General features: G+C 46.2%; 1 protein-coding gene across 1 annotated transcript in view; it reads right to left on the bottom strand.

Moving 5' to 3' along the window:
• The window catches only part of LOC140909755 (two pore channel protein 2), a 31,418-nt gene that overhangs the window by 6,932 nt on the left and 479 nt on the right, over positions 1 to 24,007 (bottom strand). The window contains exons 2-16 of the mRNA XM_073339802.2: positions 21,435 to 21,517; positions 18,907 to 19,021; positions 17,467 to 17,595; positions 16,870 to 16,986; positions 12,761 to 12,879; positions 12,379 to 12,480; positions 11,376 to 11,502; positions 7,683 to 7,884; positions 6,364 to 6,508; positions 4,290 to 4,475; positions 3,092 to 3,156; positions 2,371 to 2,458; positions 1,507 to 1,576; positions 587 to 806; positions 235 to 325 (exon numbers count right to left, since the gene is read on the bottom strand). Coding sequence (XP_073195903.2) covers positions 235 to 325; positions 587 to 806; positions 1,507 to 1,576; positions 2,371 to 2,458; positions 3,092 to 3,156; positions 4,290 to 4,475; positions 6,364 to 6,508; positions 7,683 to 7,884; positions 11,376 to 11,502; positions 12,379 to 12,480; positions 12,761 to 12,879; positions 16,870 to 16,986; positions 17,467 to 17,595; positions 18,907 to 19,021; positions 21,435 to 21,517 — 1,859 coding nt within the window. The remainder of the gene's footprint in view (positions 1 to 234; positions 326 to 586; positions 807 to 1,506; positions 1,577 to 2,370; positions 2,459 to 3,091; positions 3,157 to 4,289; positions 4,476 to 6,363; positions 6,509 to 7,682; positions 7,885 to 11,375; positions 11,503 to 12,378; positions 12,481 to 12,760; positions 12,880 to 16,869; positions 16,987 to 17,466; positions 17,596 to 18,906; positions 19,022 to 21,434; positions 21,518 to 24,007) is intronic.

The following is a 24,007-nucleotide window of genomic DNA, read 5'->3' as shown; positions in this document are numbered from 1 at the left end:
TCCATAAGGTGTCCCCTGGCTCAGTACCCCTTCACGCCTCCGTCAGCAAGAGGCGTTTGCAGGGGAACCACTGTAACCCAGAGCCCAAAACGTATCAACCCAAGCACACAGCAGTGCTCCAGCTGCCCAGGCAGGAAGAGCCCTGTGAACTCATTACCTCAGGCCTTCAGCCTGCTGTGGCTCTAAGCCCCATGCTTCCCCACCTCAAACAGACAGAAATGTCACTGAACTTACTTAATTATCATGATCACCACCACAACGTGGAAGGCAATGAAGTACAGCTTGGCAGCCTGGTGCGTGACCAGGGCAAACCCATTGGCAAGAAGTATGAAGTTAAGGACTAGGACAGATAGGAAACTTCTCCCTGCTGAGAACAGCCTGCTTGAGACAGTCAGGCTGATGACAAGAGAAGACACATTTGAGCTTCCCTTGGTGATGCTTCCTCATTAAAAACTTTACTGAAGGGAATTGAGATCGCATTTCTTTCTCCATTTTGACCTCATTGAAGTCAATGGTGTGGGGCGTCTTTCCATTGACTTCGGTGGGCTCTGGATTGGACCCTGTGTTATAGATACAGAAAGGATATCATGCCACTGATTGACAACAGTTAGCTCCATCAGAACAATGAATGAAGATGTGATGTCATTGAAGTTGTTCTTGCAGTATTTGGCTCGAGCAAATAGAGAATCTTTTAAAGCAGGGTTTCCGCACTCCAGGGCATGATGGGCAGTGGAATTCCTGGAAAAGAACTGGATTTTCCCCTGGAATAGTTCCATGCCAATGATAGCAAACATGTAGTATACTACCTGGGGGTGGGGGGGGGGGGAAGAGAGAGAGAGACCCATTCTCATAGATTGAAATGTCACGTGACAGCTTTACCCAGCAGAGTACAGAAGCATTTAAGATTCCATCATCAAATTCCCCAGTGCACATTCCACAATGCACTTCCCAGATTCTGGCCACTTGAGCCAACTGTGGCTTCTCTGAGACACTTTAATCTTCTAATACCAGCCATCCTCAAACAGAGACTTAGTCCAGGAAGTAATGATTCCATGTAAGGTTTAAAAATAAACTAAGAACAGAGGGAGAAGAATACTGAACTGGAATCTAAGTTGATGGAGTTGAATATTTCCAATTTATCAGGAGATTTTTTTTGGGGGGGGGAGGAGAAATCAAGAGTTTCCATGTCAGTTGCTTGCCCAGATCAGCATTCAGGATTCTGCATAGGTCAGCAGCATCAGGGAGGGAGGGAGGGAGAGAAAAGAAAAGAAAAAAAAAAAGTCCTGAACTGGCACCTAGGGAGAACCAGACCGTTGAATATTTTCAGGGTTATTTATGTGTAAAGCTATTTGGGTCTACCCATACAGCCTTGATTCTGGCCGAATAGTGACCGTGCTGAAGCTTTATAGTTCACCTCTTGAACATAAAAATCAGAATTCTAAGGAAAACAAGGTCATGCTACGGCAGGAACTGCTGCACTTCAGAGTTAGCGTCCAGGGTGCTTACCAGAGCCAGCCCACCAAAGGTCAGCATTGTCGGCACAATGTTTATGAGCGTATTCATGATGACCCGGAACCTAGAACAAGACAAGTCATGAGAGCCCCATGCCTAGACACTTATTTAAAGAGATATTCCAGGAATTCCCGATAGTTGGTGCCTTTTTGAGCAATGGAGTCCCCCATTTTGTTTTGCAGGGGTGAGAGAGAAAAAAGAGATGGCAGATCTCGGAGAGATCACTGGCCCATTTGCCTCTGCTGGTTGTTGGTGCCATTTCTCTGCCACTGTCCTACATTAATACGGAACAGGGCTGAGCTGTAGGCTTGATCCTGTTTAACACCGTCTGCTTGCTTGCCTGCCTGCCCCTGGGCGGCCTTGTGTGGCTTTCCAATTTCACAGGGGCAGTGCTGTGTCTGCTCTAGTGGGCTCTCGCTTAGGTGTCTTAGTGAGTGGTGGGCTTATTCCTGTTTGAGGAAAGGGCTGGTGGGGCCCTTAGGCCTAGTCTACAGTTGAGTTTCATTGGTACAAACTACGCTGGGTAGGGGATGATGTGTCATCAACATAGTGTTAAAATCCTTTAGCAAGGACACAGTTTATACCAGGATAAAGGTATGCCTTATTCTACTACAGCTTATTCTCCTTCCCATATGGGAATAACTACCCAGGTATCAAAGCCCCCTTGTAAAGCCATGCAGCCCTTGTAAAGCCATATGGCAGCATGGATGCAGCCAGCTACACCACTAATGTGTGTCACCAAGGCCTCAATCTTCTCAGCTGAGCAGATGTTAGCTAGCTGGGAGACCTGGTCCCCTGCCAGCCTCTAGATCAGCTCAGTGCAGTGGTAGAGGGCTACAGCCCCATTACATTCTTTACCTTTGAATGCTATCCACAATCCTAATGAGCCGGAGGACTCTCAGTATGAAGACAATATCCAGCACTTGCTGGCTGTTGTATTGACTTGCTGAGGAAGAAAGCAGCACCAGCAGCTTTTAGTACACATGATCTCCAATGCTTCCCCGTTTGCCTAAGACAAAGGCTAATGCAATCACTAGGCAAAGCACAGAAAGTGTCCCCCATCAGTCACAGTACAACAGCAGAATGAGACAGAGCCCCGAGATGGTTGTGCGTCACAAAAGGTTCTATTTCTATCATCCTCAAAGACATGTTCCGGAATTGCATACACAACACTTCAGATTCTGACGGGGATGGGTGGTTTGTATTTCAAAACCCAAAATAAAATAAAGGGGTTTGTTTCTGCGCCCGTCCAATAGAAGAGGTAGTATTTAATTTAAAATGGATACCTTTCCATCGTTATTACATACTTAGCTGAAACAAACACAAATATGTTGTAATCTAAACAAGGTTACCTACGCAAAGGGCACAGGTTACGGATTCATTCTTCCACGGATTGTTATTTAAATCTTTTTATACTTCCCCCTCCCCCAAAACGTGCAGTTTCAATTGAAACCATGAGTCAAGAGTGATATTAGGAGATAAAGCTTAAACAAAAACCCCACCACGTAATTTCTCAGGCACTTGTAGATTAACAGCCTGCTAATGCCACAGAAGATTTAAAGGGCAATGCCGTGCTTACCTGATTTAAGTGAAGTGTTGAGAATTGTAGCTACCAGAGCAGCAATAATGATGAAGGTATCAAACCTAGTGTTGAGGGGGAAGAGTTCTGTTACACGAGTCATTCTAGTGCACATCGAAGTGCAGTGCAGGCATTTAGATACTAATTGTGATGGACACAATATAAGGCCTTAATCTGCAGACACGTAAACATGTGCTTAAAGTTAAGCACACAAGGATTCCTACCGAGTCAGAGGAACTATTCATGTGCTGGAGCATTTGCACGTTTGGGCCCTAAATGGCTGGACTGTGACCTCTTTGGGGCAGGGACTGTATTTTATTTGGAGTTTGTACAGTCTGCCTAGTACAACAGACCTAGTCAAGGCTCCTTGGGTTACTTCATGCACTGAAACAGCCATCCAGGACTAAGCGAAGTTTCTACATTGGACATGTGGTTTGCAAACATGACCTGCAAGGGGGGAAAAAATGGCTTATGCTCCTCCCCCACCCCATTTATAGGGAGAAAGGAGACCTAGAATGTTCTTTACTAGTTTGTTTACAATAGAAATTCAGGCCCAGTCTGTGCTACAAGTCTCTGGACAACTGGAGACCTAGCAGGGTTCCAGTATCACGGGGGAGAAGAACTCAGCTAATGAGAGGGGTGAGGGGATTCTTGTATTAACAGAAACAACCGTTCATTCCAACAGTCAACAGGTATTTAAGTCCCACACCACATTTTAAAAGATAAAAAAAACTCTTATACCTACAAGTCCCAATGGGTCTGCCAGCAAGTCAGTGACTGCCATGGCTCGACATTCCAAGTATTTTTAGGGCAAAGAGGACACACACAAGAGGTACCACCCCACTGCCAGACCTTCCTGCAGTAGTATTAAAAAAGCAGCACAAACCCAATTGTTTAAAAAGGAATGTATGTTTTCATGAAAAGAGAATCCAGAGTCCAGTCCAGTCTTCTAATCCTGCACTCCAGTTTCAGTTAAGAGCATTTCTCTTGCCATCTCAGGTTTGCAATAGCTTTAGTTATATGCTGGTTATGCAAATATGAACTTTACCAGTCTAGCACTGGGTGTTTTTACAAGAAGAATCTAATTCTAGTAAGAGGCTGAATATAAAGTCTCTGGCTGCGAAGAGAAGAAAGTTGCAAGACATTCTTCCCATATCCCTTCTACCCCCAAACCACCACAACTCAGCATCCTACTTACCAGTTCCAGAACTGGGTCTTTGCAAAGAATGCCCTGGGTTCATAAGTGTACACTTTCAAGAGGATCTCAATGATATATAAAGAAAGGAAAACCCACTCTGCATAGGAAATCAATGGGTTTTCCTCATCCAAAGCAATGAATACGGCGTTTATTAGAATGATTACATCGTAAGTCCAAACAAAGCCCCTGCAAGAAGGGGGAGAAAAAAGGAGTTTGTTTGCTCCTGCCTATGAAGGTTTAAAAAATAAAATAAATAATCCCTCAGAAGATACCCCTGTGATCTTAAAAGCCCTTCAATGCTAACTGGCCAAGAGGCCCACTGTTGTGTCATTCTGAATGTTGTTTAAGATATCAAATGAAAGCCAGGGGCACACTAGTCATTAATATCATTGTGAAATACATGTATTATATAAGGAATTATGGATGCTTGTTGATATTATGCTTTAAAAAGTCTGATCAAATAAACGGAAAACCAGGTTTTCTTCCAGACAAGAGGGAGAAGAGTTACCTCCCCATCTCTAATGGGAATGGTCTCTGGCATCACCATGTTCAATGGGCAGTTCATTTGCATCAGAGATAAAAACAGGAAGAACAAATTAATAGGAGGTTGTGAAATCAGCATGGGAACACACTGGCATCTGCATCATCCTGACTCTGGAGACAAACTTTGGGGAATACAAGGACAAGCAAAAAGAGGTTTCTGTTATCCATCACTTAGGGGTCCAGCATTCTTTTTATCCATAAAAGGTGGATCCCCTACCATGCGGGTCGGTGCTGCTGAATGGGCACTTTAGGTAACTTTCTTATCTTAAAGGATTGTAGCCTGTTAAGTTTTAGTGACTTGGAGTGTTATACCTCTGTCTTATTTATAACCATTTCTGTCCATTAGTCTTGCTTAGCATCACCTTTCAGTTCTTGGTTAATAAGCTTCTTGTTTTATCATAAGCACAAATCACTGCTGTTATATTAAGCAGAGTGTGAACTCCTGGTTAAATCAAGCAAGCTAGTGTGTACATGGTCTCTTTAGAGACAGCAGACTTGCTAGTTTGTGAGTGTCCAGTGATGGGGCTCAATGTTGCAGGGAGACACTTCTGCAGAGTTTGAGAACGGATCCACACCAAGGACTAATCTGCAAGGCAAAGTTAGGCCTGGAGGAGTCCTGAGGAATCTGTGGGGCCAGTTAAACTGGGAGTGGCAGGGAGCAGTCACTGAGTTTAGCATCAGCAGATTCTGTTGATGCTGAGGCAGAGAGGTAACAAAGGGACATACAGTTCTGGATGCCCCTAGAAAGCCTCACAACTCTCCCATCCACATCCCCATTACCCAGTTACAAAACCAGCTTTGCCATACATCAGCCAGTGTTTCAGTTTAAACACCCTTTTCCCCGATGGAGAATTTAGGAGAGTTGATGTAATTTAACCTTACATTTGAGAAGCCAGTTACCGCAAATGTGTATACTCAGTTGACAAGATCAAACATCACTGAGAGCTAGAAGTTCAGTCTGCATCAAATCAAGCAGCACTCATAGATGTGAGACTGCCCAGAAGAGTAGAAAGGAATTGGAGAAAATTAAACATCAGACTGATCCCTAAATTAGCTCTTGATTCCAATTTAATAGGCGTCGGTGAAACTGAGCGTAACACCACTTTACAACAGAGACTGCTGGTTATTATAGGTTTTCATACCTGAATTCAGACTCCTTTTGAGCAAGACTATTTTCAAGCCAGAACTTACAAGCTGATGCAGATCTACAAGCTGATAATACTTGTGACATCATTCAAGGCTTATAGACAACTGAGTTAGAGGGACTGGAACTTGAAGATGGGGATTTTTCAGAAGCATTCAGCATTGGTCTAACTGCTCCTGCTCAAGCTAAGGATCAAACTCCCGTTGACTCAAGTGGGAGCAGAGTTAGGTTCAGACTGAGTGCTTCTGAAAAAATTCCACTTGTAGTGTTCCCCTTGCAGTGCTGGCATTTTCCAGCCTGCCATTCAGGTGAATACTTGTCCAGAGGTAAATGCTGGTTTGCAGCATCATTATGAGATGCTCATTGTGAGGGCAGAGACAGACTTACTTGTGTTGAACCATGCTGCGTATGAATAGGCTCACTGCCGAGTTATACACGTGGGGCATCCAGTGCTCTAGGGGATGGGTTTGTATCCTCATTGCAATCACCTGGATGTTCAGAAGGTCTGCCAGACGCACAAAAGATTTTTTGTCTGCAGTGGACAGGAAAGATGCCCATTAGCCTACAATCATAATAAATGGCAGCATTTCATATTTGCAGAAATACAGTCCTTATGTGAAAAAGCAGTACTTCACTCTGTCCACATGCAGAGAACACACAGGACTTGACCACATGGGCAAAAGGGGAGCTTCCTTCAGCCATGCTAGCTCCATACTAGCTAGGAGCCCTCTTAACCTGTGCAAGGAGCTGTGGCATGAAGTTGTAAAGAGACTTGTTGGAAGGAAAAGAGAAAGAAAAAAAAAATCACATCTATAGGACTCATTTCACTCCTTACTTGCCAAATTTTAAACCCCATCTCAAGAAGGCCAATCTTTAGGCAAACATGTAGTGGTCAAATCACACATCCACAGTTAAGTAATCACCATTCATTAACATAAGTGGTTGCAAATAACATTTTTCTATTTAACAGGTGATAACTGAGGAATTTGCTGAAAAATAAATTCTGGCTTTTTAGTAGTCCTCATTGGAGGTTTGTTCCTAGATAGAGCCTGAAAATCTGAAAGCACGTTTAAAGTGCATAGGAATTTCCAAACTGCATCAGATGAGAGCTCCATCTTTCCCAGAATCCTGTCTCTAGAAGAGAGGAGATCAAGATGCTCAAGAGGAAGGTGCAAGAAACCCCACAGCAGGAAAACTTCCCCAATCAGGTTATTTTCTTAACCCGCTGCACTGAGAGGTTGGCTCAGCCTGGCAGCAGGAGAATTTATATCCCTGAGCTTAAGAGCCATGGCAAAATCACAGATTTCCTCATCTGTATGGCAAGAGAAATTTTTTTTTTAAAAATGCCAAACATCTTTGGAGATTCTCCTACACGTTTATCATGTAGTTTAATTTGAGGTCATGAAGGCTCTAAGACACTCTGTGCATGGAAACAAAGTGGCTTAAGTGTTAGAATTAAGTAGAAAGAATGTGTGAAAAGAAACTGAGTGCTACAAGCTTAGATAAGTGAGGTAGCAGGATATGCCTGGTTGACAGTGTCACCAAATCACACAAAGCCAAGTGACCAGATGGGTAGGTTTTCAGCATTCACTTCAGGTTGGTTACATATGGCACATTGAAAAATACAGATCTCACTGCTTAAACAAAAAGGTCCTCCCCTACTTCAGTAACCCCGTCCCAACAAGTGTTTGTTTACTGCTACTCACCTACATAACCTTTTTGTTCATCATCGGATACTCTCAACAGGAGCTCTCGATGGGAAGTGCTGATATCTGGGGCCACTAGTTTGACGAGTTGCTTCCACTGGGCTTCTTTAACAACAAACTCTGTGCCCTCCTTGACCTTTAGGATGTTGAAGGCTTCTACCATCTTGTGACGCTTCATGTAAGCAAGTTTGCGGATCTCATTCTGGAGGAGACAATGGATTTCAGATACCTGGAGGATGGGTTTCTCTCTCTCTCTCTCTCTCATCTCCCACTTATTTTTAAACTTAAATATAGTTTTGGGATATTCATGAACACCAGATTTGTTCTTGCATTTCTATACCAGACTGCCAAGAAGGACTCTATAGGAAATGAGCCAAGAGCAAAAAAGTTCCCAGCTGACAACGCTACATTCAGCCAGAGAAGCAGAGAGTGACTAATAGAGAGTAGCAGCCGTGTTAGTCTGTATCTGCAAAAAGAATAGGAGTACTTGTGGCACCTTAGAGACTAACAAATTTATTAGAGCATAAGCTTATGCTCCAAGGTGCCACACGCACTCCTATTCTTTTCAATAGTCCAGAGTGATTCATCTGGACAGTTGTGAAGCAGATGCAGCAGGCTACCAGGAAAGTCCTGCCCTCTCCTCCACTGCAGAGATGTCACTAGCCCCTATTTCCTGCTCAGTCTATCAAAAACTTCCCAAACATATCCAGGTAGGATCCATTGCAACAGTTTGCTCCCATGGGACACCTCTTAGCAGATTAAAAATCTAGATGGCTTATATTACACCTTGGAAGATAGTGTGCAATTGGGACGGGGAGAAAAGGGTGTTGATATGTAACAAACAGCAGGGAGAGGTGAGTCACAAGGGCTTTATCATGGACTGGAAGGCCCTCAAGTTGGAGTAAAAGAGAAGAGGGAATCGATTTAGACATCACATCAACACTAACAAGCGAGGACTTGGAAAGCGGCAGCTACCCGTCCGATTTCTGTGGTATCCAGATGGGAGATGATCCTGCCAACAGCTAGCTCCAGGAATTTGGGCAGAAGAGCCAGCCAACTTTGTGCCCTACCTCCACTAGGCAGTCTGCCCAGCAGACAACATGCAGGGATGGTTTTTGTGGCCTCCTGTTAGTGCATATGGCAGGAGACCTTGCCTATAAGAGAGGAAGGTTAGTCTATTTATGAAAGTTCACTGGAACTTTTAGCATTAGCCCTATAATTGCAAGCACTAGACATGCTTACAGTGTCCTCAGTTACCCCAAAATGTGGTGGGTGCTACTGGAAGAGGGAAGATGTACGCTGCTCTTATTGAATATAGTGCCCCCGCTCTGTCCTCCTGTCAGTGCTTTAAGGGTATGTTACAGAGCAGGGGTCGGCACCCTTTTAGAAGTGGTGAGCCGAGTCTTCATTTATTCACTTTAATTTAAGGTTTTGCATGCCAATAATACATTTTAACGTTTTTTAGAAGGTCTCTCTCTATAAGTCTATGTATTATATAACTAAACTATTGTCATATGTAAAGTAAACAAGGTTTTCAAAATGTTTAAGAAGCTTCATTTAAAATTAAATTAAAATGCTGATCTTACACAGCTGGCCCACTCAGCCCGCTGCCAGCCTGGGGTTCTGTTCACCTAGGCCAGCAGTGGGCTGAGCGAGGCCTGCGGCTGGGACCCTGGCTGGCAAGGGGCCAGCAGCCAGAAGCCCAGACCAGCAGTGGGCTGAGTGGGGCGGGCGGCCGGGACCCCAGACTAGCAGTGGGCTGAGCAGCTCAGCCTGCTGCCACTCAACCCCCTGCCGGTCTGGGGTTCTGTCCACCGGCTCCTGCCGGCCAAGGTCCTGGCCCCCTCAGCCTGCTGCCAGTCTGGGATCCCGGCCCTGCCCATAGAGTGGGTACCTACCTTCCCCCTGGTTCTAGCCCAGTCTCTTCCTCTCTGTCTGCACTGAGCTGAGGGTGGGAGTGCACTGAGCACAGGGCTGGGGGTGAAGGAGCAGGCTGGGGTTGGGGTGAAGGAGCAGGCCAGGAGCTAGAATGAGGGAGGGGGCTTAGGGTTGGGGCAGGAGGTTTGGGTGTGGAGTGCTTATCTGGGCAGCTCCCATTTGGTGTGAGGGGTCCAGGAGCTCCTGTTTGGTGCTCACAGTGGGGAGTAAGAATGTGGGGGTGTGTGCAAGGGGTGCAGAGATCAGGGCAGAGGGCTGGGGGTGTGGGCTGGGGTTGTGGGGGTGCTTCCAGCCTCCTGCCCAGAGCGGTTTCACGGCAGAGGGCTGGAGGGGATATGCCCCAATTCCACCCCCCCTTCCCCAAGCCCCCATCCCCACCTCTTCTCTGCCTCCTCCCCGGAGCAGCCAGAGTGCTGAGGCTCCGCTTCTCCCACTCCCTCGCAAGGGCCATCAGCTGATCGGTGGCAGGGAGGGAGAGGAGGAGGGGCAGGAACCCAGCAGGCTGGGGGAAGAGGAACTTGCCTGTCCTGCAGCAGGGAGGACCAAGCTTCTTCACCCTGCCCCCACATGTGTGCGTGTGGGGGGGGGGGGAGAGAGTGGAGAAGAGAGGGCCGGGGCGGGCAAGATTTTTAACGGCACTCTACAGCCTGCCGGGGTCCCGGCCTGGGTTTGGCAGCGGGTGCTGAGCGGGGCCAGCGGCTGGGACCTGGCAGAGAACAGCTTGCCATTAAAAATCAGCTCGTGTTTGGCATGTGTGCCACAGGTTGCCGACCTGTTACAGAGCAACCACACAGTACGTAGAGTTGCTACTGGATAGCAGCTGTCTTCCCAGTAGAGACATTCCAGAAGGGAGGTTTGCCTAATGTTTAGCAGGAACAGTGCACAGATCACTGCACCCTGTCTACTGATGAGCACACACACGGGACATTTACTGGGAGAAGTCAACAGAAGTGGTGGTCACGGCACTATCTGTGTTAAATCATTCTGTATTGTGCTGTTTATTTTTATTGCAGTAGCAGCCAGGAGCCCCAGGCATGGGCCAGAACCCCGTGGTACTAGGTGCTGGGCAGACAGGCACAGAACAGGGAGACAGTCCCTGCCTAGAGAGCTTCCCTCTTCTCCCCACCTGGTCTTTGACTATAAGCTCTTCAGGGCAGGGCCCGTGTTTCCACAGGTTTATACCAAGCCTAATCCCATAGGGTCTCTCAGTGATAGTATAACTGAAGTGACATATGGAAACCTCATTAAATGGCTCTAAAGGATGGCTCAGAATCAGCAGCCGATTAATCATACTGTCCCCTAGAAAGGAGGAGTGGCTGGCTGCAGGACATTGCCTTGAGGATCCTTTCCCCGCAGATGCTCGGCGAGTCTCTCCCCTCTTTCCAACCCCCGCACTGAACAACGTTGCGGTACAACCCCAGTACCAGGCAGTAACAGGAGATTTGCCGTAATGCTAGCACCTTACAGCAGTACCAGAAGAAGGGCTCTAAACTGGATAACCAAAACCCCACTTGATGTTTTCTAGCACCAAAACAAGCAAACAAACAACAAAAACAAAAAAAAACCACCGTCCCACTGATTTAGTGGCCTAGCACTGGGAGTCGGACTCTGCACTGGATTCACAAACACTTGAAATTCAGAGGACCGGAAGAGGAAACAGATGTTGTTAAAGCAGAACACTCCATGCAGTGATGGGTATAGTTGTGTTATTGCTGTGCCCAGTTCAGGAGATACTCTTCCACACACACACTTTACCTTTAAATGTTTCCTGTAATTGTTGTACACAACAGCCAGGAAGACAGACATGAAGAGGTAGGTGTTGATTACTACATAGGTTATGAAGAACAGGGAATACCACCAACTGAAGTCAAAGGCCGGCATCCTAGACGGGGAGAGAGTGGCTTTAGTCATTCTACAGTGAAAGCAGGGATTCATATAGAGCAATAAAACCTCTGGGACAGCTTCCAAAATGCTGTCTCAGGATACATCGCACCTTCTAGGCATGAGACTGAATGCACCGTTGGAGCAGGTCAGTTTGAAATTCAACAAGTCAATCACTCCATAAGAAATCACAGACAGCATGTTCTTTGAGCGAGAATTCTTCCCATGGGTGCTCATTTGCAACTGCTAATGAGGTGGATGGGGTGGGTGGGAAGGGGAGTGTAGAATTTGGCCCTTCTAGGGAAAGCAGAGGACACCCCATGCTGCAATCCTCTCCAGCTCTCTTGGTCCCAAGGCTATTGTACAAGGGATGCAGGTGCTAGTGTGGGGGAGGGAAGAGATATACTCTCACTGGTAAATGCAACGCTGAATTAAAGGCTAAAAAGCCACAAAACTGTCATCAGGGTTTGGGTGCTGCCTGGAGGTGGGAATAGTCCCCACTGCAGTGCAAGGTGAGGAGCAAGTCAAGCCACTCAGCATCAGGGCAAGGCTAAATGCTCCCACCTCCCCACATGCAAAGTCCACCCAAGCCAGTCGGATCACACAGTACACGGAGGCTTTTAGAAGTACTGTGCTGTTTGAGACTCCCTGATTTCCTAGATTTTATCATCTGTGATTTAAAGACCCAGAAAACAGAGAGATCCTTTTATGTCAAATATGGTGACAGATTCAGCGTGTCTTTCCTTCTACTGCAGCGAGCTCTGAATTGGGCCCTAGACTGCTGCTCCAGTTCTATGCACTATGCAGTGCTTCCCTGTCGCCCAGAGATACTGTCGTGCACCTAGATCGCCTGGTATTTGCAGAGCAGGGTACATACATGATGTCAGGGCTGTTGGCTGTCGTCACCAGCACATAGAGATCAAATACGATTTCTAGGTAGTTTGTAAAATATGGAGATCCTTCCACTGTCCGGAGATTCCTGAAAAGGAAGAGGCACCATGAAATTACAAGCAGATACCAAATCACTGACACACAGCTACAGCAGGGCATCAGTAGAGCAGTTGATACTGCAGTCAGATCCCCTATGGCCTTATTTTTTGGAGTCCCCAGTACCCACAGATGATAAAACAGTCATGTTTGCTCAGCAGTTCTGGAACCTCAGCCATACTTCCTCATCTGCAGGATTTCGAGCTGGCAGAGTCCCTCGGATCCAAAGCTTGAAACCCACATGGGGAACTCCAGAGCTGAAATGCTCTCACCTGTCACCAAACAGCTTCAGAGCCATGAGGGAGAACATGAGGACACTGAACATGAAGAGCAGGAAGACATATGTGATCTCTGGCAGTGTGTTTCGTATACTGCGGAACACCCTCCGGATCTGCCAAGACACAACAGGGAGCATTTAGAAACCAAACTGCGCCAGCTTTCCCCATGGCTTTCACACCGGAGTTTGTAGCTCCCCCATGATCAGGCAAAGCAGGACACAGGAGTTCTTTCCATTGAGAGAAATGGATCTAGCCACCAATCAACAGCAAACTCCACTCTGCGACTTTACACCACCTGTTCCTCTAGGGCCCAAGCTGGGTCAGGTCAAGCCAGGTTGGCTGCCTAGTACTTGGTTTTTGGAGGATGCCATCTTGGTCCCCAGAATGTCAAAGCTAAGTCTCTAGCCCTTATGTTTGCAAAGAAAACCTTCCGGCGTCCAAAGACGAACCACGTGAAAGCTGGTGCAACAGTATCTGCCTGAGTCTGCAGGCAGCCGGAGATGATAGCTTTGAGAGGCCCCCAATGCCTTGTTTCAATGGGGTAATGCCCCGGATGTTTCGCGACAATGATTTAATTAACAATATTGTTAGCTATTTTATGGTGTATTGAAGTGCGTAAGGAAGGAGGGGGAAAATCATCCTAGGAAGATCTTCACAGTCTGCTGTAAGGGTATGTTCCACCTGGAAAATGCCTCATCACGGAAAATTGGCGGGGGGGGGGGAGGAGAATGGGACACAACACATTTCAACTAACAGTATTAGACACGACTTCACACTTGGTCTATAGACCAGCACTGCCATGGAGGAGCCTTGTCTGGGTTCCATGGGCTTGTTGGCCAACTGAGCATGCACACTCTGAATGGCATCTCACATCGGTAGAGCCTGGGAAAATACCAGGGCCTTCCTCCCCCATCCCCAAGAGGCAGAAGAGGAGTCCCTACCTACGTACAGCAGAGACACACTGTTGCAAAGGGGAAGCAAGCAAAGGTTCTCATCTCACACCAGCCCAAAGGTGTTCCCATGCACAATTCAGTCTTAGAAGTAGAACAAACAGCGCCAGACTCTGCCGGTCACCAGAAGGTCTTGGACTGCATCAACTTTAAACCCATGACCATCACTCTCATGTATGTCACTGCTCCGTACAACTGCTTAGAAAAGCTTTTTTACCCAGAAGCCTGTGTCCTGGCACAGACAAGTGTCTAAGGCTAGGTCTACGCTACAAGTCTTCGAGAAGCACAGCTGCCCCGCTGTAAGGTCTCCCGTATAGCTGTTCCAGCCCAGCGGGAGAGAGCTCTCCCATCAACATAATTAAACTACCCACAATGAGAGGCACTAGCTGTGTTGGCAGGAGAGCGTCTCCTGCCAACACAGCGCGGTCCACACCGGTACTTTTGTACTTTTTGTGAAACTTACATTCCCCTCCCCACACTTCCCTGACCGACAAACGTGCTAGTGTAGACAAAGCCTAAGCCTGCTCTAAGACCCTAAATACGCCAAGCTGGTAAAGCAAGTCATCCTCTCATCCAGCAGTTCCCTGGCAGGCAGAGGAAGAGTTGTTCAACATTAGGCAGTCACGTTTGAACCACGTGTAGGCCACTTCATAAGTCACAGCTGAACTGAGCTGTATTCTAAGTCAGAGGAGGAGGGATGAAAGATTACACAAAAAAACATGGAGATTTCCCTTTGGGGAGAGAGGAATGGAGATGGGACCACACATGACAGATGGTAAGTCATAAGAATGGCCTTGCTGGGTCAGACCAATGGTGCATGTGGCCTAGCCTGACTTCTGACAGTGGCCAGTGCCATATGCTTCAGAGGGAATGAAGAGAACAGGCCAATCATCAGGTGATACATCCTGTCACCCGGTCCCAGCTTCTGGCAGTCAGAGGTTTAGGGACACCCAAAGTGTAGGGTTGTGTCCCTGATCATCTAGGCTAATAGTCATTGATGGACCTAGTTCTTTTTTTAAGCCCATTATACTTTTGGCCTTCACAATATCTCCTGGCAGGGAATTCCACAAGTTGACTGTGTGCTGATTGAAGAAGTACCTCCTTGTGTTTCTTTCAAACCTGCTAAATCTATTTTATTGGGTGGCCCCTGGTTCATGTGTTATGTGAAGGGGTAAATATCACTTCCCTACTCACTTTCTCCACACACCCCATGATTTTATGGACCTCTAGGACATCCCTCCCGCAGTCGTCTCTTTTCTAAGCTGAGCAGTCCCAGTCTATTTAACCTCTCCTCATACAGAAGCTGTTCCATCCCCCTCATCAGTTTTGTTGCTCTTCTCTGCAACTTTTCTAATTCTAATCTTTTTTTTTATATGGGGCAACCAGAACTTCAGGAAGTTTTCAAAATATGGGTGTACCATGAACTTATATAGTGGCATGATGATATTTGTCTCTTGTGGCATGATGATATTTGTCTCTTGTTCTCCATCCCTTTTCTAATGGCTCCCAACACTGTTAGCTTTTTTTGACGGCTGCTGCAGCCCATTAACAGATGCTTTCAGAGACCTGTCCACAATGACTCCAAGATCTTTCTTTGTGGTAGCAGCTAATTTAGACCCCATCGTTTTGTATGTACAGTTGGAAATTCAATGCTATGTGCACATTGGAAGAAATACTCCCATCTTCTATTTTGCTGGTTAGAGAGTGCTCAGATACCACGGTGATGGGCACAGTTCAAGACCAGGCCAAGTTTTAAGAGGCTACCTCCCCCGGCCCCGCTAGTCACATGTGGCTCACCACTGGGGCTACAGTGCTGCCCATCAAGTCTCTGAAGCCCCTTCTTTCACGTTAGTCACTGCCACACTGACGGCCCTCCACAGACAGCATGGCTTCTGTGCTGCCCTCCAGTAGCAATCCACCTGCACTGCCTGAAGAGGAAGAGTTGTGCCATCTTCTGGCCACACCTGGTTTCCACCAGCCCCATCAATGGCAGCCTAATGGCTAAATCAGTCATGTCCCAACCCCCTCACTAGCACAGCAGAATGATAATTGCCCCTACACCAAATACACACTCATCCCTTTGCACCTTGGAGCCCCATCAGCGTTCAAATGCTTTTAACAAATCTTAGCTAACCCTCCAAATCCCTACAAGGTAGGTGGCATCCATATTCTCACAGCCACAGACAATTTGAGATCACATGGTAACTCAGAGGCAGAACTGGGATTAGAACCTGTAACTCCAGGCTGCCGGTCCCATGCTCTCATCTTTTGAATCTGCTTTCTCCCCACAGCAAAGGCGGTGCCTTGATTTTCAAGCAAGAGCCAAGATAGCGTTGGAGGCAGTGATTCAGTCTTTTCATGACACAGGAATGAATGAGCCAAGTCTGGGCAGCATATGCGGTTTAGGTGACAGTAATTAGCACAGCTGTGCTCTCACTTGCCTAAAAGGGTTCTAGAAACAAGTAATTTTTGACAAGTGAGCAGAGCAGGCAACAGAAGCAAGAACTTGGGACCATGCAAGGATTCAGGTTCCAGCCGGAAGCTTTTCAACCCTGTTCCCAGAGCCGGCAGTGATTAGGTAGGTCACCGCATAGGCAGAAGGCGATCTCGCTCTTCATGAGCGGGGAAGGATTTTCCCCTACTGCTAATAGAAGAGGAGATGGAGGCTCGTTTTTGAAGCTACTTGCAATTCCCCATTTTTTCCCACCATTCCCAAGGCATGGAACCACTGCCAGCAGGAGTCACTTTCTTCTCGCCTGGCTGTCAATGAGCGATCTTCACTCAGCGTAGGAGAGAAACCCTGCCGATATGCACCCTATGCTCCCTCTCTCACAGCCCAGAACACAAGAGTTCCCTTTCACACTCCCTCTGCTCTGCCACAGCCAGGCACCAAGAGCTCAACTGTCAGGGATAATGAAGCTCTAGAAGCATTTTGGATTCACGCCAAAGGGAAAGAGGGGTGTGTTTGCACACACCCAACACTGCTCACGCTGACCAACCACAAGGGTATCTTCGAAGAAGAGGGCCTTGGCAGACACGGTGAGAAAACAGAGCTGTAAGTGCTACCTTCCGGCCACTCTGCCCAATGCTCTTACTCCAAGATAACAACCACCAGCACCCAACCCATTCACGTGATGGCCAAGTGTTGCTTACCTGACGACTTTCTGCAAAGTTTATTAAGAAAATGGGTCTCAGGAACCTTGACCATCTAATGCTGTTTACGTTCGAGATTTTAAGTGCCCCATAGATAATCAGGTCAATTAAGGTCACCTGTGGAAGAAAGAGCAGCAACAAATCACAGGAAAGGGTTTGGTCTACCACTCATTATAACACATGGACCTATTCTTGGACCATTAAAAGACGACAGTTTCATGGGGTAGTGTTCTCTCCTGCAGGAGATGGAAGTTTCAGTAGATTAGACCATGTTATGACATTAAGATGGACAACGCACAAATAAATTTTAAAAGTTGCACTTGCCACATTTACTTTCAACAGAATTTCAGAAACTATGCCTCTGTTGCAAGTCATGCTCTGAAACGGATCTATTAAGAGAAGAGGGGGACACATTGGAGCTGTACAAATGGGAAGAACATACAACAGGCTGTTTGTAGACCTGGCTATCAACCAGCCCCATCATCATTTCACACAATCCTTGTCACAATGACAGCGGAAGTAGGAAAAAAGCCTACAGGTGATCTAGCTTCGCACACCTAATTCCTTCACATCATAGTGACCACAGTCGCAACTCACCAGTATCGCTATCATGATGCAGATATTCTTTGTATCCTTCCAAAACACGTTGCGAGGGGTGACTTTGGCAAAATGCACCAGTCGCCCGAAGAACACCAAAAGGCACAATACCTCGACCAGGGAAGTGGCCTACAAAGGGAGGACAAACAAAGTGGGGTTGTTTTGGCTTAAAGACTGTATTTCTAGGCTGCCCCGATATCTTCTCCCTAGCTATGTTACTCTCTATCTGCCACCAGACAGGTTCAGAGAATGAGCCTGAGGGAAGGTAGAGTCACAGGAAACACAGAAAGGAGGATACGTCAGATTGGTTTTCACTGGGAATTTGCTGATGACTGAGCTATTTTTTAAACTGTCTCTCACCATAAAATTTAAAAAGAAATAAAGTCACCTGTTTGATGTTGGCCGCTATTATTTGGTGCGTCTCACGTAACACTAGGAATTTAAGGAGCGTGACATCTTAGGGAGTTAGTAGATTTTCATGTATGCTGAATTTGGGACGGATGTCTGTTAAGGTAAACCATACTGCACTGGTATCAAAGTCTATTCTGGAAATAGTACCCCTAGCTCTTCTAGAGACCTTTTCATCCCCAGATCTCAAAGCACTTTACAGAAGAGGCCAGTATCATCACCCCCAGTTTACAGAGAGGCAAAGTGACTTTCCCCCAAGTCCCCTGACAATGGCCAAACTGGGACAGAATCCAGGTCTCTGAAGTCCCAGTCTAATTGTTCTATCCCTTAGGCAACACTGCCCTCCGATGTATACACAAGAACCCCTGAGCAGAAGTCAACACTAAACAATCATCTTAATGGTGCGCTAAGCAGCTCGAGACATAATCCCTGCCACAAGCCAACCTTGGATGTGACGAGACCGCAGGAAGGGTGTTGGGCCAGTTTTAATAGAAGACTAGTTACTCAAAAAGGCCTAGGCACACAGTGTGAGGAAAGACAGACGTTTGTTTAAAATAAGGAATAAAATAGTTAAGTGTCTTCACCGGCCACTTTCTTGAAGAGTTTGCAGGAGGTGAGGTTAGTGGAAGATGTGCTGTGCAGAGGGGCAGCATGGAAGAAAGCAGAGAATACGGAAAGTGAGCCAACAATGTTTTGAACCTGGTGGTGGAGCAGAGGGGCACTCCATGGTACTGCTGATGGATGCCCAGCACTCATCACCACTAATAGGGCTTGCACACATCGATGGGAGAGCCATTCCTTGTTTGCACAGGATTATATTTGCTATGCTCCCACAGAGTTCTGTAGATCAGATTAATTCAGCAGTATCAGGGATCACCGATATTACTACAAAAAAAATCCAGCAGCCTCCTCTACTGAATGCAAGCAGAGAAATATTCCTTTATACAGCAAGCTGGAGTATTATAGAAGACATGAACTTTCTCCATCCATCAATAAGACAAAGCTGTTGTTCCCTTTTACCCAAATGCTTACCAAGAAAGGGAGTGGATACACAGCAGGATCTTCAAACACAGCAAGGAAAAGGTCTACAAAGATAAAGAAGTAGGTGGCTGCTTGCATAGTCCAATGGTTATAGAGATAGTAAAGTCTGTGGAGGCAAACCATAGATATTACAAATTAGGGCACTAGTACATGTGTATTGATACAGCTATTCTTTCATGGTAGCAAGGCACTGCTGTTCCATGCTGATTCTCTGACGATTTCTCCAGCAAAAGGAGGGAAAAAAAAAAAATCAAGACTTTACATTACTAAGGTGAGAAAGAGAGGGCAAGAACACACTCTCTGGGAAGAGTTTGTCTTTCTACATTGCAAATAGACTTGGCAGAATTCACATTTTTTTTCTAATTTTGACAATTAATATAATTTTATTAAAGATGTCTCCCCCCCACCCACCAATTTTTAACTATTTTTGCAGTTGCTGGAAGTTAAGGCAGGGATAAAGGTTCATGCAGCACAGACAGGGGGGCTGCAGGGGGCTCCCAGCACAGCCAAGGGCCCAAAACACCCGAGTGCAAGGGATGCTGCAGTCCTGGCCTGGTGGAGCAGAGACGCCTTCCCATGGCAAGGACCACAAGAAGGAGAATGTGCTCCCAGCTCCATCCCAAGGCAGAAGCATTACAGCAGCAGGGTGGCCTCCTGCACAGCCTTGGGCTCAGCATCCTCCTCCTCATGGTCCTGGCTGGCATTGTCTGCTCCGCCAGGCCAGGCCCCCAGACTTCCCCATGCCTTGCGCCTGCAGGGAACCCTATACAGCCCCAGTCACAAGAATGAGAGTGTGGGTCCATGACAGCCAGGCTCCCTGCACTGTTGTTGGGCTGGTAACACTGGATCCCTCCAGGAACAAGATGCGGGGAAGGCTGCATGCCTGCCAACAGTTACCGATCCTTATTTTACTATCAAGTAAACAACCTCTCTACTCCAATTGAGATTTCCCGGTTTACGTATCCAAGGATCATATTAGTCCTTTTCTCCACAGAGTCACACAGAGCTCATGTTTGGCTGATTATCCAACATGACACCAAAATCTTTGTCAGAGTCACTGCTTCCAGAATGGAGGCCCCCATTCTTTATTCCTAGATGTAGACATTTACATTTAGTTGTATTAAAATGCATAGTGCTTGCTTACAGCCAGTTTACCAAGTAATCCAGACCGTTCTGAATCAATGACCTGTTGTCTTTGTTATTTAAGACTTCCTAAATTTTGGGGTCATCTGCAACCTTTATCAGTGATTATTTTAGTTTTTCCTTCCAGGTCATTAATAAAAACATTAAATATGGTAGGGCCAAGAACAGGTCCCTGCTGGGCTGCCATGGAACCACAGCCACTTGATGGGGATTGTCTCTTTACAATCACATTTTGAGATCTATCAGTTTTATATTGCTTTAGTTTTTTAATCTAATGTCAAGTGGTACCATGACAAACACCTTACAGACTTCTATTACAAACACTATTACCTGTATCTATTGATCTCATAAAAATATGTTTTATAGGCTCTATTTTCCATAAACCCATGTTGATGTGTGTGCATATGTTACTGGCCTGGACTAATGTGAGCAGTTATGATCACTTGTACCTAAACTACTATTAATTTTTAGTTGTGTGATCAATTGCTCTTTATCCGTTAGGGGAATTCTACATTAGACCTTGTCCTATGTTGGCCGCAACGCTTTTTGAGTTAGGAAATTGCCATCTACTATGTTTAGAAATTGCAAGGATGTTTTACTGAGGGCAGCATGAACCTCCAGCACGTCACTCAAACTGAAGTGCCCCAGGATCATGCAGGTCCTTCCTGCCCCTCCCCACCGCACCTCCGACACACACACTTTCTAGACAGGTGTGTAAGGAGTTGGTCACGCTGTTCCCTAGTGTGATTTAGTGGTTCTGTAGCAGACACCAATGAGTACTCCATCATGTGCTTTGTCTCTCCAGACATTAATGCTTATGGAACAAAGATAATTTTCTTCTGAGTTATCAGTCACCCAGAAACAGATAATGCCATTTTTGATGTAGACTGCCACTTCCCCATCCTGTTTGCCCACTTGATCCTTCCTCAATATGTTATAACCATTGATTTTAACATTCCAATCATGCAAATCATCCCACCAGGTTTCAGTAATACCAACTAGATCGAATTTATGCATATAAATGAGTAATTCCAACTCATCTTGTTTACCCAGGCTGCTAGCATTGGCGTATAGGCAATTCAAGAATTTCTTCTTTTCGTGTCCTTTGGTTCCTTGATTAATTTTGTTCTCAACATCTCGAGGATAGAGTCCCCCCATCACTTAAGTGTGGCCCACATTCTTTGTTGCTAGATTAAGCATGTGCATAAACATTTGTGGAAGACGAGCTTTAGTGAATAAATTAACTTGATTTAAATCAAAATTTCCTTTGTATCGAGTGTCCCCCTCACTCCAATTAAGTGAAAATATTTCCCAGTTAAATATTTTAATTCTTCACACAGAATATTGTTGTGCTGGATGTTAGAGTGTTTCCTTACCTGACTGCTTGCGGTGAGGTTTCAAACGGAATGTTTCTGTTATATTGAGCATCATACACATAAGCTGCTGCCAGGAGAAGGTCCTGTTGATGATCGGGGTGGGGAGAATGTGACACAGTTTAATTTAGTCAGAATTTGAAACTTACATTTTAAAGAGGCAATTCCAAAGATTGCTTCCTTGGAAGCATCTTTTTACCTTGAGATATTCCATTTAGGTGAATATAAATGGTGCTCTGAATAATGGTGCTACAAAGAGACTTCATGACATGCAGATTCTGAAATATATTCTAATTTATAAAAGCACAAGCAAACATACAGCCTTCTCCTCACCCTATTCATATTGGAAGAGAAACCCAAAGTTGTGTGATTATTTACTATACATTTAAAATAGCTAGAAATATACAATGCAAGGAGAGGTTTAGGTGAGGTCACCTGGTGGTAACTGCCTACTAACTTTAGAAGTACTTTGCTGGGCAAGTGCTGTGTGCAGAGAGCACTTATGCTAATTTCCTCATTGCAGAGAGAATGATGTTTGGTTTTTCCCCTCTCTTGTAGCCAACAGCTAAGTATTCCTAGCAGTACTCTTGATGGGGAAGCGGAGGTGGAGTTCTCAAAGGGATGAGCTACCTAGGATTCCTGCCATCCTAGGATAGATTTCAAACACCTGAATTCTGTTTCCTGGAAACGTGTAAATTATCACCCTACCATCTCACTGCGTTTGTACCATATGCACACTATTTACAATACAGTACCCCCTTTACTTTCTGTCAATTATGTCATTCCATGAATGACTCGGAACGGGGGGGGGGGCTGATTCGCTTATCATGCTCTTCTCAAAAGAAAGAAGAGTTCAGCGTAAGTATTTAACGCATAGATGGAGTTAGCTCCACACTGAGTTTGTTTAGCCAATGCTCAGCAGCATTCTGGGTCACCTTTAAACGAGGAGAAGTCAGGTCGGCAGCTTCCACTTGACAGCTGACCCAGGCATTGAGTCATCTGCCTTGTTAATGTGGCATGGAAGAGCAACAACACAGGTTCTCTAGTTCAGAGGGCATGAGAGGAAATTTTGGCTGCGTCTGCAAGTCTGTATTGTAACAGGACTTAATGGTGAACACTGTGGGTACTGTAGTTTAATGGCTTAACTATTAAAATGCAGTTATTGAGGGTCTTTCTTCTCAAGAAACTGCTTAAGGAACCTGTTGACATCTAGTGGATCTCACAATGAACTGCAGCAGTGCCAAAGGAAGCCTCTTTGCTCCCAGACACCTGCTCTTCGTTTCTATGCTCTTAATCCACTGGGCTCTACAGGTGTTTTGGGGTTCCCCCCCCCAGAGTGAGTTTGTAACATGGTTGACTACACACAGCTCATGTCCACACATAGACACATGAGTATGGTGAACACATGGTTTCTACCTAGGTCTCTGGACTGTATTTCAACTCTGCTCATGACCAGGGCTGCAACATAACTCTCAGGCCATGAGTTGGGTCTCAGCCTGTTCCACTGAGTAGACAGGACCCACAAATCAATATCTGTGCAGACAGCTTAGCCATTCCTCTGTCTCCCAGCTCATCCCTAGGTAGAAGGCCACTCCAAAAGACACTGGGCCGTGTGGAGAACACCCACACATCTGCTGCCTCTTGCGCGGCAACGTGCAATAGTTACACAGAATTTCCCAGCATGCGTTGATACAAACACCGCTGCACAGGGGGGAAGAAACAGGCAGGCTAACACAGTGGTGTCAGAAAAAGCACCGCTGGGTGGACGTGCTGAATTGCGTGGACTGTAAACGCGTCAAAAAAGTGCACCAGCTACGCTATGGGATGTCTACACCGCAATCATGGGCGTAACAGCAGCTCATGGAGACAGACCCAAGCTAAACATTACCTAGCTCAGGTTCTGGAGCAGAAAAGCACAAGCTAGCTGCCTGCGTAATTACCAAGGGCCCCAGGTCTTGCACAGTGCACGCCGAGACCCGTACTACTGTGGCTTCACTGCTATCAGTGCCCAGCTCACGAGATTAGAGCTAGTTTAGGTCTACACAAGCCGCAATCACACCCCATGACTGCAGTGTAGACATTCCCTATGAAACAAAACCCTGCTCTCTCGAGTTCAGGAGACAAGTGCTGTAACCGGGTGTTGCTTAGAACATAGCTAGTAAATGCAGTTAGAAGACCAAACATTTTGCCATGTAGAAAGGGCCTTTATCTTCTCCATCACCTTCCTGCAATCCCATGGGCAACGGATTTTTAAAATACAATGGTATGGCATCCCCACCCACTGACCGAGTCACTTCCCCTCTCTTTAGAGGGCTAATAGCAGAGCCAGGGAAATAATCCAGGTCCCTCTCCTGACTGAATCCCATGCTCTATCCACTGGACCACACTGCCTCCTTACACAGAGGTCTCCATCCAATTTCTTAACAGGGAATACAGCTACAAAAGCAGCTGGAGCTGCTGAGGCCCCTCGCCCTCTGCAAACCAAAGCCGGACACGCCATGGCTAGCCCTGCGACCCCAGACTTCCCTAGAGGGAGGTCGAAGGGTAGAGAGAGGGCTTCCCCCTCTTGCCAGGGG

Source organism: Lepidochelys kempii, chromosome 3, assembly GCF_965140285.1.
Source record: "Lepidochelys kempii isolate rLepKem1 chromosome 3, rLepKem1.hap1, whole genome shotgun sequence".
NCBI classification, from domain to species: domain Eukaryota; kingdom Metazoa; phylum Chordata; order Testudines; family Cheloniidae; genus Lepidochelys; species Lepidochelys kempii.
The sequence above is the reverse complement of the archived record's forward strand: the minus strand, read 5'-3'. Positions and strand labels throughout refer to the sequence as shown.